At 37.5% G+C, this 14,773-nt stretch overlaps 1 protein-coding gene across 3 annotated transcripts in view; it reads right to left on the bottom strand.

The window, feature by feature from the left end:
* LOC135227019 (splicing factor 45-like) overlaps positions 1–14,773 on the bottom strand; it is a 183,278-nt gene that overhangs the window by 55,655 nt on the left and 112,850 nt on the right. For all 3 annotated transcript variants that reach the window (XM_064266785.1, XM_064266786.1, XM_064266784.1), the window contains exons 5-6: positions 11,493–11,574; positions 4,876–4,964 (exon numbers count right to left, since the gene is read on the bottom strand). In XM_064266785.1, the coding sequence (XP_064122855.1) occupies positions 4,876–4,964; positions 11,493–11,574 (171 nt within the window). The remainder of the gene's footprint in view (positions 1–4,875; positions 4,965–11,492; positions 11,575–14,773) is intronic.

Raw genomic sequence — 14,773 nt, 5'->3', positions numbered from 1 at the left:
ACCCCTCCAAACTGGAGTCACTACCGAGATTCAGTTCGGCAGCAAACACAATGTTTACATTCTGCTCACCCACCCGGTAAAGAAGGGGTTAATACCTAAAACAGAAATATGCATTTATAATAATCATTATTTATTAACATTGTCTTTATAAAAATACAATAGACTTTAAAAATCTATCTTCTCACTTAGTTTTAAAGCTATAGCACTGACATTTGGTATATAACTCAGAAAGACATTATAGAACAATCAAATCAAGCCCTTTTTTCCAATTTTCGTTTTGTCCTTTAAAAATTTTTTTTTTCCTGATTTATGGGTTTATTTTTTACCATAATGAAAAATGCATATCTAGACAAAAAAAATTACTTTTAGAAAAAAAAACTCCTCATTCAATTGGAGGGCTACATCAGGTCTATATATGGTACTAATCACAGGTCTTAATATTAAATGTCAAGGGAGGAGAGAGAATTTGAAAAATGGTAATTTTCGGGATAAATCGTCCTGGCGTCACAAAACCAAAGGTCAGAGGCAGAAATCTTATGCAGTTTGGCAATGTCCCAAGTCACCTTATCATACATACATGCATACATACATACATACATATATATATATATATATATATATATATATATATATATATATATATATATATATATAATATATATATATATATATATGTAAAAGTGTTTCTGTAACAACAGAATTCCATCTAATAAAAGGAGCCCATAAAAACACCAAAATGTAGAGAGAAAAGTACTATATTTCAGAGACTGCTGTCTCTCTCTTCAGTATATGAATGAGAAAAGTTTACAGAAAAGGTGGTATTTATACCAAGAGATTCGTCCACAAGTAAGCCAATTTAGGTCACCCCGCTGATAATCTTCCTTTAATCTTCTTAAGCGTTGGTTGAATGAACACTGCGTCGACGATGTCTGATGTCCAATTCCCTTTTGAGATGTTCATTACCTGCTTCTCTTTTATAAGGCCGATTCCATCATTTGACTCTTGTACCGGCAGTTGCTGCTATAAATTACACGTGACATATTCCAGTTTATTCTATGGTTATGTTCATTTATATGATTGAAAATAGCCGAGTTCTGTTGTCCATACCTAACTGACCGTTTGTGTTGTATTAATCTCTGGGGAAGTGATTTACCTGTAAATCCGATGTAAGATTGGTCACAGTCCTGGCATGGGATCTCATATACCCCAGAGTCTTTGGGCGATGTCTTTTGTTGGACGTTAATCAGGGATTTGGCTAAGGTATTTGGGTAGGTAAATGCAAAAGGGTTGGATTTCCCAAGGGTGTGAGTTACTCTCTTAATCGTCTCCAGGTGGGGAATTTTTATTTTATTGTTGGGTGTGTCTCTGGTCTTGTCTTTAGGGGGTCGGTAGAAAATTACGTTTGCTTTTTGAATTGCTTTCTCAATTATATGGTCAGGATACTTTAAAGATGAAAGTTGCTTGCGAATTAGTTCAAATTCTTTTTCCAGGAAATCTGGGGAACAAATTCGTAAGGCTCTTAGGAATAGGTTGCTGGCTAGACCTATCTTGATAGTATTGTCATGATAGCTAAAGTAGTGAATATATGAAAGTGAGAACGTTGGTTTTCTGTATATGGTAAATTTGTATTCTGTCGTGTCTCTGATTATTAAAACATCAAGAAAAGGAATTTTGTTGTCTGTTTCCCATTCAACTTTAAATTTGATGCTGGGCACTAATGCGTTTAATTTTGAGAGGAATTCATTAAAATTACCCCACTTATTATCCCAAAATGTTAGTATGTCATCCACGTATCTCATCCACAGCATGTTTTTGGGTTTTATTGCATTTATTACTGTAGTTTCAAAGTATTCCATGTACAGATTGGCTAAAATAGGACTTAAAGGACTACCCATACTACACCCGAATTTTTGCTTGTAGAATGATTCCCCGAATGAAAATACGTTATTAGATGCACATAATTCAACTAACTTTATTATTTTGTCAAGTGCCAAAGGGAAATGATCTGAATAGGGGGATAATTTTTCCCTTAAAAACTGAAGAACGTCCTGTACTGGTACTTTTGTGAATAGGGAGTCTACGTCAAGGCTTAAAAGTTTTATGTTGTGAAGCACATATACCACTTCACAACATAAAACTTTTAAGCCTTGACGTAGACTCCCTATTCACAAAAGTACCAGTACAGGACGTTCTTCAGTTTTTAAGGGAAAAATTATCCCCCTATTCAGATCATTTCCCTTTGGCACTTGACAAAATAATAAAGTTAGTTGAATTATGTGCATCTAATAACGTATTTTCATTCGGGGAATCATTCTACAAGCAAAAATTCGGGTGTAGTATGGGTAGTCCTTTAAGTCCTATTTTAGCCAATCTGTACATGGAATACTTTGAAACTACAGTAATAAATGCAATAAAACCCAAAAACATGCTGTGGATGAGATACGTGGATGACATACTAACATTTTGGGATAATAAGTGGGGTAATTTTAATGAATTCCTCTCAAAATTAAACGCATTAGTGCCCAGCATCAAATTTAAAGTTGAATGGGAAACAGACAACAAAATTCCTTTTCTTGATGTTTTAATAATCAGAGACACGACAGAATACAAATTTACCATATACAGAAAACCAACGTTCTCACTTTCATATATTCACTACTTTAGCTATCATGACAATACTATCAAGATAGGTCTAGCCAGCAACCTATTCCTAAGAGCCTTACGAATTTGTTCCCCAGATTTCCTGGAAAAAGAATTTGAACTAATTCGCAAGCAACTTTCATCTTTAAAGTATCCTGACCATATAATTGAGAAAGCAATTCAAAAAGCAAACGTAATTTTCTACCGACCCCCTAAAGACAAGACCAGAGACACACCCAACAATAAAATAAAAATTCCCCACCTGGAGACGATTAAGAGAGTAACTCACACCCTTGGGAAATCCAACCCTTTTGCATTTACCTACCCAAATACCTTAGCCAAATCCCTGATTAACGTCCAACAAAAGACATCGCCCAAAGACTCTGGGGTATATGAGATCCCATGCCAGGACTGTGACCAATCTTACATCGGATTTACAGGTAAATCACTTCCCCAGAGATTAATACAACACAAACGGTCAGTTAGGTATGGACAACAGAACTCGGCTATTTTCAATCATATAAATGAACATAACCATAGAATAAACTGGAATATGTCACGTGTAATTTATAGCAGCAACTGCCGGTACAAGAGTCAAATGATGGAATCGGCCTTAATAAAAGAGAAAGCAGGTAATGAACATCTCAAAAGGGAATTGGACATCAGACATCGTCGACGCAGTGTTCATTCAACCAACGCTTAAGAAGATTAAAGGAAGATTATCAGCGGGGGTGACCTAAATTGGCTTACTTGTGGACGAATCTCTTGGTATAAATACCACCTTTTCTGTAAACTTTTCTCATTCATATACCTGAAGAGAGACAGCAGTCTCTGAAATATAGTACTTTTCTCTCTACATTTTTGTGTTTTTATGGGCTTCTTTTATTAGATATATATATATATATATATATATATATATATATATATATATATATATATATATATATATATATATATATATCTATATATATTATATATATATATATATATATATACACACACACACGCACCAGATTGCTTTATGAAACATACTACGTAGTGTATACCCTTATATTTTCTAGTGAAAGTGTTTTTGCTTTCAAAGGAGACAATAATAAGAAGCATGTTAGGATGCCAGTAAGTGGTTTTGAACTAAATCCTATGCATCATAAAACATTACTTTTTAGCATGGGTGTATCATCTTGTGTACCTTGTAAGGCACACTGTCTGCATACAGTGTTCCCCTGTGTTCGTACCAGACCCCCAAAAATCACTGAAAACTGCTAAAACCTGGTTTCTTTTAATATTTTTTTCACAAAAAGTGTATTTCATGATGAAATTGATAAAAAATAGGAATTGTGGATATTTCTCATAGGAAAATACTGCAAACACACAAATAACCTGCAAATATTGGGTAGATATGGTCCCCCCGAGAAATCCGTGAATGTGTGAGTCCGCAAATGCTGAGAACGCAAATACGGGGGGCCCACTGTAATCCCCTACATGTGTCACTAGAGAAATTAAGTCATGGTAGGAAACAGATACATATACATACTTTACCAAAGTGTGGTCAACCAAACAAAAAGCTTTTCAAGTACAGGCAATCCCCGGCTTACGACGGATTTGGAGGTTACAGCGCTTTTCAATTATGTATCAGATATTATTTCCAGATTTACGATGCATGTTCCAGGGTTACTGAGCTTATGCCACCAATCTGACAGAAGAAATCTGACTCCAAAAATGCAAAATAATCAATGTTTGAAGTTTTTTTTTATGAAAAATGCAATAAAAATGCAGCTTACATTGTCTTTAATACTACACCCAAAGCATTAAAAGTAAGGTTTTCTTAGGATTTTTGACGATTTTCCGGCTTACAATGCGTCTCAAGAACAGAACCCGTCGTAAACCGGGGACTGCCTGTAATCTGTCCTTTTCACAAATTTACTAATATTTACTAATGAATTCTAAATTGTATTAATACAATACCCTCCCTTCAATGATGATGATGAAATTCCTTCAAATACAAAATTACCACAAAATCTAGAAAAAAAATGAGGAATTTGGCAGGGAAGTATCTAAAATGTTATTTTACATGTATGTACAAGGCTTTTGTCCATATAAAGTTCTATCCTGGTGCTAAATAAAAACAATAAACTAACTTACATGAAGAAATTAAGAAAATGTGAATCTGTAAATTAATCAGTTGTGTCAAAGTTATCAATAAACTGACTAATAAAAGACCCACAGCTAATATACCTGTGCTCCTCCTTGGACGTTCTTCTTCTTCTTCCTCTTCCTCTGGTTCCCTTAAACGTGAAAAGCCTGAAGTCTCTTCCACAACATTCCTAAAATGTTATATATTATTAGTACAATAAAATTTTTTACTTTTACAGTATTTGAAAACTCCACAGTGCAACATATACAAACCAATCACTGATTCAGGTGTTTAAACGTTTTCCTTCAATTTGACTTATTGAGATAAATATAACCGAGATCATGTCCAGCAAATATTTGAGAATTTAAAAGAACCATCAGCAAAGCACAAACTTCTTCAGCAACGCAAAAACACTTTTGACAGTGCACAGTAAGACAATCGTTAAGATGGAATCTGCACTGGCATTTTGGATAAAGGACTGCCATAAGAAGAGCTTGTCCCTCGGCTCCAGCATAATTCGTGAAAAAGTGTAACAATTGAACCTGCTGTTTTCAACAGCTATGAAAGGTGACAACGTACAGTTACAGTAAGGTAGTGACGTAAAGGCACAGGAAGGCGATGATGGAGGGGAATTAGAATGCTTAGGTTTCGATGAAACTGTTAGAAAAAGAGAAGGATGAGTCACAAGCATGATCATCGTTAGCTCCTCAAGATTTCAGGCCAGCAAGGGGTGGTTCCACTAGTTTCAGAGGCAGTTCCAGCTGAAGAAGAATTCTCTGCACGGGGAAGCAGCATCTGCTGATACAGATGTAGCCGCGAAATGTCTGGAAACCTTCAAGAAAATCATTGAGACTGGCTCATTCAGGAAGATGCTGCTGTCGCAGACATGCCTCATGAAGGACAAAGCCATAGCCTCTGGATTCAAGGCTCAGACCATGCCCCATTTACAAGGCTGCAAACCCAGGGCCCTCAAGAATAAGATTAAGGGATTGCTGTCTATTGTTAATTCAGAGCTTCATCCCTCAAGGTAGGCAATACCTGAATGACTTGTGCATTGAATTCTTGGTGTTGTTGATTATGGATTATGTTGGTGGCCACCCTCTGGATTTCTATTATGAGGGGGTCCAACTCTAGTTCCTTTCTGCCAGCACCACCTCTCTCCTCCAGCCTATGGACCAGGCCATGATCCATGCCTTCAAGGCACTCTACACCCAGAACTCCCTTGAGCACCTTGTGAATGCTATGGACACTGACAAAGAATTTACACTGAAAGAGCATTCATGTAAATTCACAACTGCCATGTCTGTCCATCATCAACTGATCATTGAAGGACATGGAGGAGATCCTGAAAGGGTGCTGAAAGGTGTGGCCAGAGTCTGTGCATGATTATAAGGGCTTCTCTCCTGAAGAAATTCAACATTCAGCCATGATAAGGTGGTTCAGTTGGCAAGGATTCTTGGTGGAGGAGGCTTTGATGACATCACTGAGGATGAAATTGGCACCCTCATTGATGCCCACTCTGACCCCCTGATAGACCAGGATTTAGAAAAGCTGACGAAGTCTGCCAGTGAGGAAGAAGACATGCCAGGTTGGGATCCTAATATGGAACCTCCTTAAAGTTTCCAAATGCCCTTGATGTGGCATTGGTGCCCTATAATCAAGCCCTTATCAGCAAGAAGCAGCAGTGACAGCAGCTGCCTACACTATTTTTATTAAATGAACGAAAAAGGACACTCCAAAGCCTCCTCAAACCCGTGAAGAAGTGCCTCCCCAATCGCCTGTAGTAGTGCCTGTAGAAGTATCTCCCAAAGCCCAGATAAAGCGCCTTCTAAAGAATGGGAAGAGGCGCCCTAATATGAGATGTATGTAACTCCTCTGCTTTGCAGTGCAGTTAGATCTTCATTGTCATTCATCAGACTGCAAAGCTAATTGATCATCATCTTAACCCCTAAACGCCGAAGCGGTAAAATAAAAATTGTCTCCCATGTGCCGGAGGTGTTTCGGAAGGAGCGCGGAAGCGGAAAAAATATTTTTTTCAAAAAATCACAGCGCGCTTAGTTTAGTATGCAACCATCAGAAATGAAAAAAATTATCATTATCATATATAAATAATGCGATATATGATAGCGCAAAAACGAAATTTCATATATAATTGTATTCAAATCGCACTGTGGGCAAAACGGTTAAAGGTAACAAGTTACTTTTTTTCGTTGTAATGTGCACTAAATTGCAATCATTTTGGTATATAACACATTGTAAAATGATAAAAGCAACACAGAGAAAATATTATCACAAAATAATGCATGAATTCGTAACGCGCGGACGTAAACAAATATTTTTTTTTTAAATTCACCATAAATCTAAATATTGTCCTAGAGACTTCCAATTTCTTTCAAAATGAAGACAAATGATTGAATATTACTATGCTGTAAGAGTATTAGCTTACAATTGCAGTTTTCGACCATATCTGACGAGTTAAAGTTGACCGAATGTCAATTTTTTTTATATATTTTTTTATATGCAATTATTTTGGAAATTAGAAAAGCTACAACCTTCAAATATTTTTAGTTTTATTCTACATGAAATTGCACACATTTTCATATATAAAACTCTATGAAATGCCTAATATGGAATGGAGCAAATATTCCGAGAATGGGACGTACACATTTCGGAGATTTGTGGCGGAGAATCCGCGTGCGGAGGGAAGGAAAGTTTTTTTTTAAATTCACCATAAATCTAAATATTGTGCTAGAGACTTTGAATTTGTTTCAAGATGAAGATAAATGACTCAATATTACTAGACTGTAAGAGTTTTAGCTTACAATTGCATTTTTCGACCATTTCGGTAGAGTCAAAGTTGACCGAACGTGGTTTTTTTTCTATTTATCGTGATTTATATGCGAATATTTCAAAAATGAGAAAAGCTACAACCTTCAATTATTTTTTGTTGTATTCTACATAAAATTGCGCACATTTTCATATATAAAACTTTATGTAACGGCTAATTTAAAATGGTGCAAACATTACCACAATCGCACATATGATTTTTTCGGAAGAGTTACCGCGCGGACGTAAAGAAAATGTTATTTTTTTCATAAATTCACCATAAATCGAAATATTGTGCTAGACTTCCTATTTGTTGCAAAATGAAGGTAAATGATTGAATATTACTAGAATATAAGTGTTTTAGCTTACAATTGCGTTTTTCGACCATTTCGGTAGAGTCAAAGTTGACCAAAGGTTGAAAATTTGTCACCTATCATTTTTTATATGAAAATATTTCAAAACTGATAAAAGCTACAACCATGGGTTGTTTTTAGTTGTATTGTGCATAAAATTGCGCACATTTCCATATATAAAACTTTATGTAACGGCTAATTTTAAAATGGTGCAAACATTACCGTAATCGCATGTATGATTTTTTTCGGAAGAGTTACTGCGCGGACGTAAGGAAAAAGTTTTTTCATAAATTCACCATAAATCGAAATATTGTGCTAGAGACTTCCAATTAGTTGCAAAATTAAGGTAAATGATTGAATATTACTAAAATATAAGAGTTTTAGCTTACAATTGCGTTTTTCGACCATTTCAGTAGAGTCAAAGTTGACCGAAGGTTGAAATTTTGGCACTTATCGTAATTTATATGAAAATATCTCAAAACTGATAAAAGCTACAATCATGAGTATTTTTTTGTTGTATTCTACATAAAAAGGCACACATTTTCATATATAATACTCCATGTAACGGCTAATTTAAAATGGTACAAAAATTATGTCAATGTGACGAAATAATTTCAGAGATGTGTCACAGATACTTTTTAGTGCGGCAAGAAAGAAATTCGCGCTTGCGCGCCTGCGTAACGATTGTAAACAAAACAACACCTTGATCTGTGAACTCCCAGCATCCCCCAAGGCGCGTGATTCAAGAGTTTTCGGCTGGTAGGCCTAAAAGTATTTTTTCCGCGATTTTTAAAAAACTTTTATACGTCGACGTAAAATACGTCCAGTCGGCACCCAAGAGACAAAAAATGTCGACGTAAAATACGTCTAGTCGGCGTTTAAGGGTTAATCAACATACATAACTGATGAGTACAGGCAGTTCCCGGTTATCAGCGGGGGTTCCGTTCCCAATGGCAGAATGATAACCGAAAAACTCCCATAACTGTAAATCAGCGATAATAGTGCTAATCCATAGTTATCGGCGCTGATACCTGGGGATTGGTGCATATCAGTGCTGAAAATTCAGTTATTGTCGGATGATCTTTGTATAGCTCGAGCTTGTGTGAGGTAAGGTTCCAGACCCCCTCGTTCAAAGGGAATTTTTGCATAAGTTTGGCACGGTCTCTAAAAAAGCTAAATAATGAATGCATACTTCTCGAGTTTGAACACCATGCTAGCTTCCTCCAACAGAGGAAGATAAGAGAGAGAGGGTCCCTGCTGGAGACCCATCCAACTTCATCTTACTTAGAAGCTAAGGTTTCTACAAGGGAAGAAGATGGAGCAGGAGCCCCCTCTTGCTTTGCCTGTGTGACCAAGAGGTCACCAGGCCACTGTTTGGACCCCTGGACTGTTCTCTTGATGAGTAGGGGGAGGCACCTGCATGGTCTTTGCTCACCTTTCCTTACTGGAATCCGCTGGCATCCAGGACCGGGATCATGGACCAAGGACCCTTACTAATACCATTAGATGGGCTGCTGGAGCTAGTACTGACATAGGGTCTACACCACAGCAGGGCAGGCACTGGCATGGGACCATAACCAGCGGGCTAGGTAGGCAGGTCACTGGGGCTTGTACCAGTACACCAGGGGTCTGAAGAAGCCCCAGTAGCAGTTGCACCTATATGGCCAGCAATAGGAACATCAGTAGTAAGAAACCATGGACAGCACTAATAGCCTGTGTAGGTGGCCTACTGGACCCAATACCCCAGGGGTCTGAAGAACCCTGGGTAGCAGTTGCACCCATTTGTTTGGTGACAGGAGCAGCAGTACTGAGGGCCCAGGTGGGAAGCCTACCAGGGCCAGTACCATGGGGGTCTGAAGAACCCCCAGTAGCAGCTGCACCCATGCGCTCGGCAACGAGAGCAGCAGTACTGAAGGCCTGGATAGGAACCTACTGGGGCTGTTGCCAGTACCATGGGGGTCAGAAGAACCCTAGGTAGCGATGCACCCAACATGCACTCAACAATGGGAGCAGCAGTACAGACGGCCTGGGTAGGAACCCTACCAGGACCGGTGCTGGTACAATGCGGGTCCAAAGAACCCTGGGTAGTGGTTGCACCCATGCACTTGGCAACTGGAGCAGTTACCACAGTACCCCTAATGAGACTAGGTCTGGTACCGATAGACCAGTACTGGGGTCAGCACTGGTGATCCGGATCCGGGTAGGTAAGCTACTGGGGTCTCTGGAAGCAGTTGCACCTGTGTGCAAGGCAATGGGAGCACTAGGTAACCTTCCCCATCTGGTTGTTAGCTTGGGAGAAGGGGGAGGAGGCACTCTATGACGAAGACAACAACGACGACTTCCTTGTCCTCTTCTTGAATTCACCAACTGTACATTCGGCAACAGTATATAGAGGAGAACAACAATCACAGATGATGTGTACCGTAGTCCTGGGAACTAAATCCTGATATTGCATGAGGGGTTACCAAAGGCATAGGAGCAGTCCTACTTCCAGCAGACACTGTGTCTGGTAAGTCGTCCTGGCCACAGTCAGAGCAGATACTGGTAAGCCCCTTGAGCATGAGACTGATTATCAAGTTGATTATTATTACTCATTTTTTGAATAATAATAGCAAAAGACACTCAGCTCTCCCAAGAGGCCTAAAGAAGCACATAACTCTTTAAGGCCTTCAGCCCCCACATCATCTAAAGAATTAAGTTTGGTTAGATTGTTCATTATACTCATGTCACAGTGTGACATACGAGAAAAAATGATAAAAAATTATAAAAAATGAGGATCAACCTCAAAAAAGACAAACCAAATATAGGCAGTCCCCAGTTATTGCCAGGGGTTCTGTTCCAATGGCATGATGATAACCAAAAATCACAAATAACCAAAAACTACAGATTTTTGGTTATCGGCACCTCTGTATGTATCGGGACCAATATCTAATTATCAGCACCGATAAGAGGAAATTAGTGCATACTGGCGCTGAAACTCATCACTAGACAAGTCCTGTAAAACTAACGATAACCAAGGACTACCTGTACACCGTCTTTCCTCCCTTGGACAGTGTCTAACCAAGCAGTTTTATCTTCAAAGGGCTCAAGTGATTGAGGGGTTTGTAAACAGTAATTATATCACAAACACAAATCACTCAAAAATATAACAACAAAAGGTAAAACAAAATAAAGCAAACAGAAGTCAGGCACAGAAGCGCACACTTCTTCACACGATGGCAGCCGAGAGCAAAGTGGAACGCAGATTGACAAGTGGACAGGGCTTCCCCCATACTGTTGGTAGCCAACGACCTTGTTTGAAAGTTAACAGGTATTCCAGCTTGTGCTTACGAGCAAAATCCTATGTTAAGACTGAAGGTTTGTATTTGTGTAGAAACAAAGACTTATTGTTGTTATATTAAAGTACATGAGGGGAATATGTTCCAAATCATCTTGCATGCTTAACAGTTGATCTTCGGAAAAAAAAAAAAAATGACATGAAAGTTAACATGAAACTCTTCTTTCAGAAGACCTTTTAACAAAAATATAAAAAATCCTACCTGTCTCTTCTTTTCCTGTCCCTATCATCCCTTTCCTTTTTTCTCTTTTCTTCTTCTTCACGGTCTCTTCTTTCCCTCATGTCTGAAAATGTATATTAACGACACAAGTTTAGAGTTGTTATAAAATCTGGAAACTTCCTGAAACAGTTTTTATTTCATACAAGTGCCATAAATTTCCATGTCAGGCCATTAGTGGCAAGCTAATTAATCTATAATACTTTATTTACTGCTGGAAATTAGCAAGCAAGCCTACCATCCATTGTTTATATTCATAGAACACAAATTTTTAAGAACATGTTCTTTTTGAAACACAACTTATCCCTTTACTGTAGCAGTTGACTGTTTAGCACAATCCTAAGACACCTATAGGAACAACTGACTGTGCATCTAGGCTCTAAAGTGCCCATTGGTGGCCATTAAGAGTCATTCTTGTTTTATGTGGTTTTAATGCAAAAACAAAATAGATAAGAGGCATTTTCTTTGACGAAAATGGGTTTGTATTAAAAAATCTACATTGATTTTTAAAAACTTTCATTTGCTACTATAAAACCATACTTTATTACAACATTAGTAACAATTTATTGAAGTTGGGATGGCTTTTTGCTACTCTAAAAACTGAACCAAAGCCTTTGAAACCTGCAAACTTTGGAATTCAAGTGACTTGTCCCTTGCTAGTAAGGTCATGAGTTGGGATGGTCAATTAAATACACTTCACTTATCACATAAAAAAGCACAGAAGCCTGTTACTCCAAAATACTATGCCATGAAGAAAAGGAATATTTACTTTTATGTATTAGGATGGGGAGATAAGCCTGATACACCTGCCCTTTTTCCTGCAGCTAAGAATACATTGTACAGTACTGTACAATGTATTTTGGGTTGTTTATAAGTATAACAAGACTAAAGAGGGTTGATTTCGGTTTATAAGCATACTTCATGTGTGCAATTATGTGTTATAGACAAGGTAGGGGTATAGCCGAATTGCCATTTTACATCTGCAGAGTTTTTATTTTACCCTGTCTAGCAGGCCCTTGGCTCTATTCTTACTGATACAAGAGATTACTGTAATACTGTAGACAACCTTTATTTGTGGGGGATGTGTACCAGAAACCCCTGCAAATAGCTTAAAATCTGTGAATACTTAAAACCCCTCTAAAAAGCTTTTGAACTGCCTATTTGGATAGTTTAATCCTAAAAAACCCTATGAAAATGCTTATAGCCAAGCATTATCACAAAAAGTTCATTTAGTCATGAAAATGAAATGAAAATACAGTAATAATTTAATGATTTCTTGGTGGAAAATAATGTGAATAGGCAAATTTTCCATAACGAATGTATATACCACATGTTCCATAGAGAAATCCATGAATATGCGAGTCTGCGAATTGCAAACTCTCAAATAGCAGCGGTTGACTGTACTTATTTAAAATGATTTACTATGAACCCACCACTGCAAGATAACCTTAAATTTATGCCATCTAGGTTCCAAGGCACTCTTCATTGAGATTATGATCATTCCAAGTGCTGTTTGACTTACTGCCATAAAGTGGGGTCAAGAGGATGGACTTGGGAAATTTTACTGGAAAGGGTATATATATACACATATATATAATATCATTCAATATATATACTATATATACAGGCGGTCCCCGTTACACGAGGTTCCTTCTTGAGACGCGTCGTAAGCCGAAAATCGTCGTAAGCCGCAACATCATCAAAAATCCTAAGAAAACCTTACTTTAAATGCTTTGCGTGCATTGAAAACTATGTAAACTGCATTCTTATGGCATTTTTCATAAAAAAAAACCTTCAAATATTGATTATTTTGCATTTTTGGTGTCATATTTAATCTCCCAGATGACTGTTGTAGGCGTCGTAACCCTGGAAATAATGTCTATTGACAAGCGTCGTAAACCAATCCCGGAACGTCGTAGGCCACCACCACCTGTATATATATATATATATATATATATATATATATATATATATATAATATATAGATATATAGGATAATATATATATATATTATATTATATATATATACACAATAGTGCCTCAGGATACGAAATTAATGTTCTGAAGCGGCCTTAGTAACCTGATTTTTTCGTATCTTGAACTACGTTTTACATGTAAATTGCCTAATTTGTTCCAAGCCCTACAAAAACACCACAGTAAATTTTATAATAAAGCTAAATTGACCAATAAACAATGAAATACAACTATTTGGACCATTCAATACCTAACATAACCTTTATTGTAGTACGTACCAGTACATAAAGGGTATTATTGTACATGGTATAAGAAATACTTCACGTACATGTAGCAAAATGTGGAACCTTACCTTTCGAGTGAGGTGATCTCCGAAAGTGGCGACAGAGGAGGAGGACAAATGGCAGAAAACATGAACACTTAACTTTACGAAACACATTAAAAAATGGCAAAAAACATTAACATTAAACTTTACGAAACATTAACAAATGGCAGAAAACATTAACACTTCTTGATTATCTCCATCTTCATTCTCCATAGAAAGCATCCTCTTCTTTCTGTGAACTTCAGCAACATTCTTGGGACCCATGGCTAATAACGTAGGTAATTAAGTTCACACACAACACAATAAAGTAACTTATAGTACAACGAAAGCAAAATCACTAACACGAATTTATGTTAACAAACAAAGTACGTATATGTGAACGAACGAATTCCAGTGTTTACGATAACAATGCCGCAAAAAATGGTCAATGAACGCCTTTACATAGAGGCATGATGCTGACCAATTGGAGAGCAGGATCTTATGGCAGTGACTAGCATCAGGAACCAATGGGAGAGTGGGAAGATGGTGGCGAGTCTACTCAGTTGGCGGCATGCAAGTTTTTAAATTTTTCTTGGTGGTCCAGGCGAATCTCGGACTTTACCCTTTCGCAACCTGAATTATTTTCATATACAGAGGCAAAAAAATCTTCGTCTTTGCTTTTGTAACTTGGATTTTTCGTAAATAGGAACTTTTGTATGTTGAGGTTCCACCGTATATATATATATACAGGCGGCCCTCGGTTAGCGGCAGGGGTTCCGTTCCTGGCCGCCGACGCTAAGTGATTTTTGATGCTAAGCGATTTTAAAGCCTACGGCCGCTGCCCACCTTCTTTCGAAACTCTAGACCAGTCTCAAAGGCCCCGTAATCCTGCAATGGCGCAATAAGTAAAATTATATTTATGCAGTATAGTACTATAGAATTTACTGTACAGTACATTATAGCATTATAAATACTGTAAAGTGAAAAA

This window comes from Macrobrachium nipponense, chromosome 15 (assembly GCF_015104395.2).
Source record: "Macrobrachium nipponense isolate FS-2020 chromosome 15, ASM1510439v2, whole genome shotgun sequence".
NCBI lineage: Eukaryota > Metazoa > Arthropoda > Malacostraca > Decapoda > Palaemonidae > Macrobrachium > Macrobrachium nipponense.
Note: the sequence above shows the minus strand (reverse complement) of the source record. Positions and strands in the feature narration are given on the sequence as shown.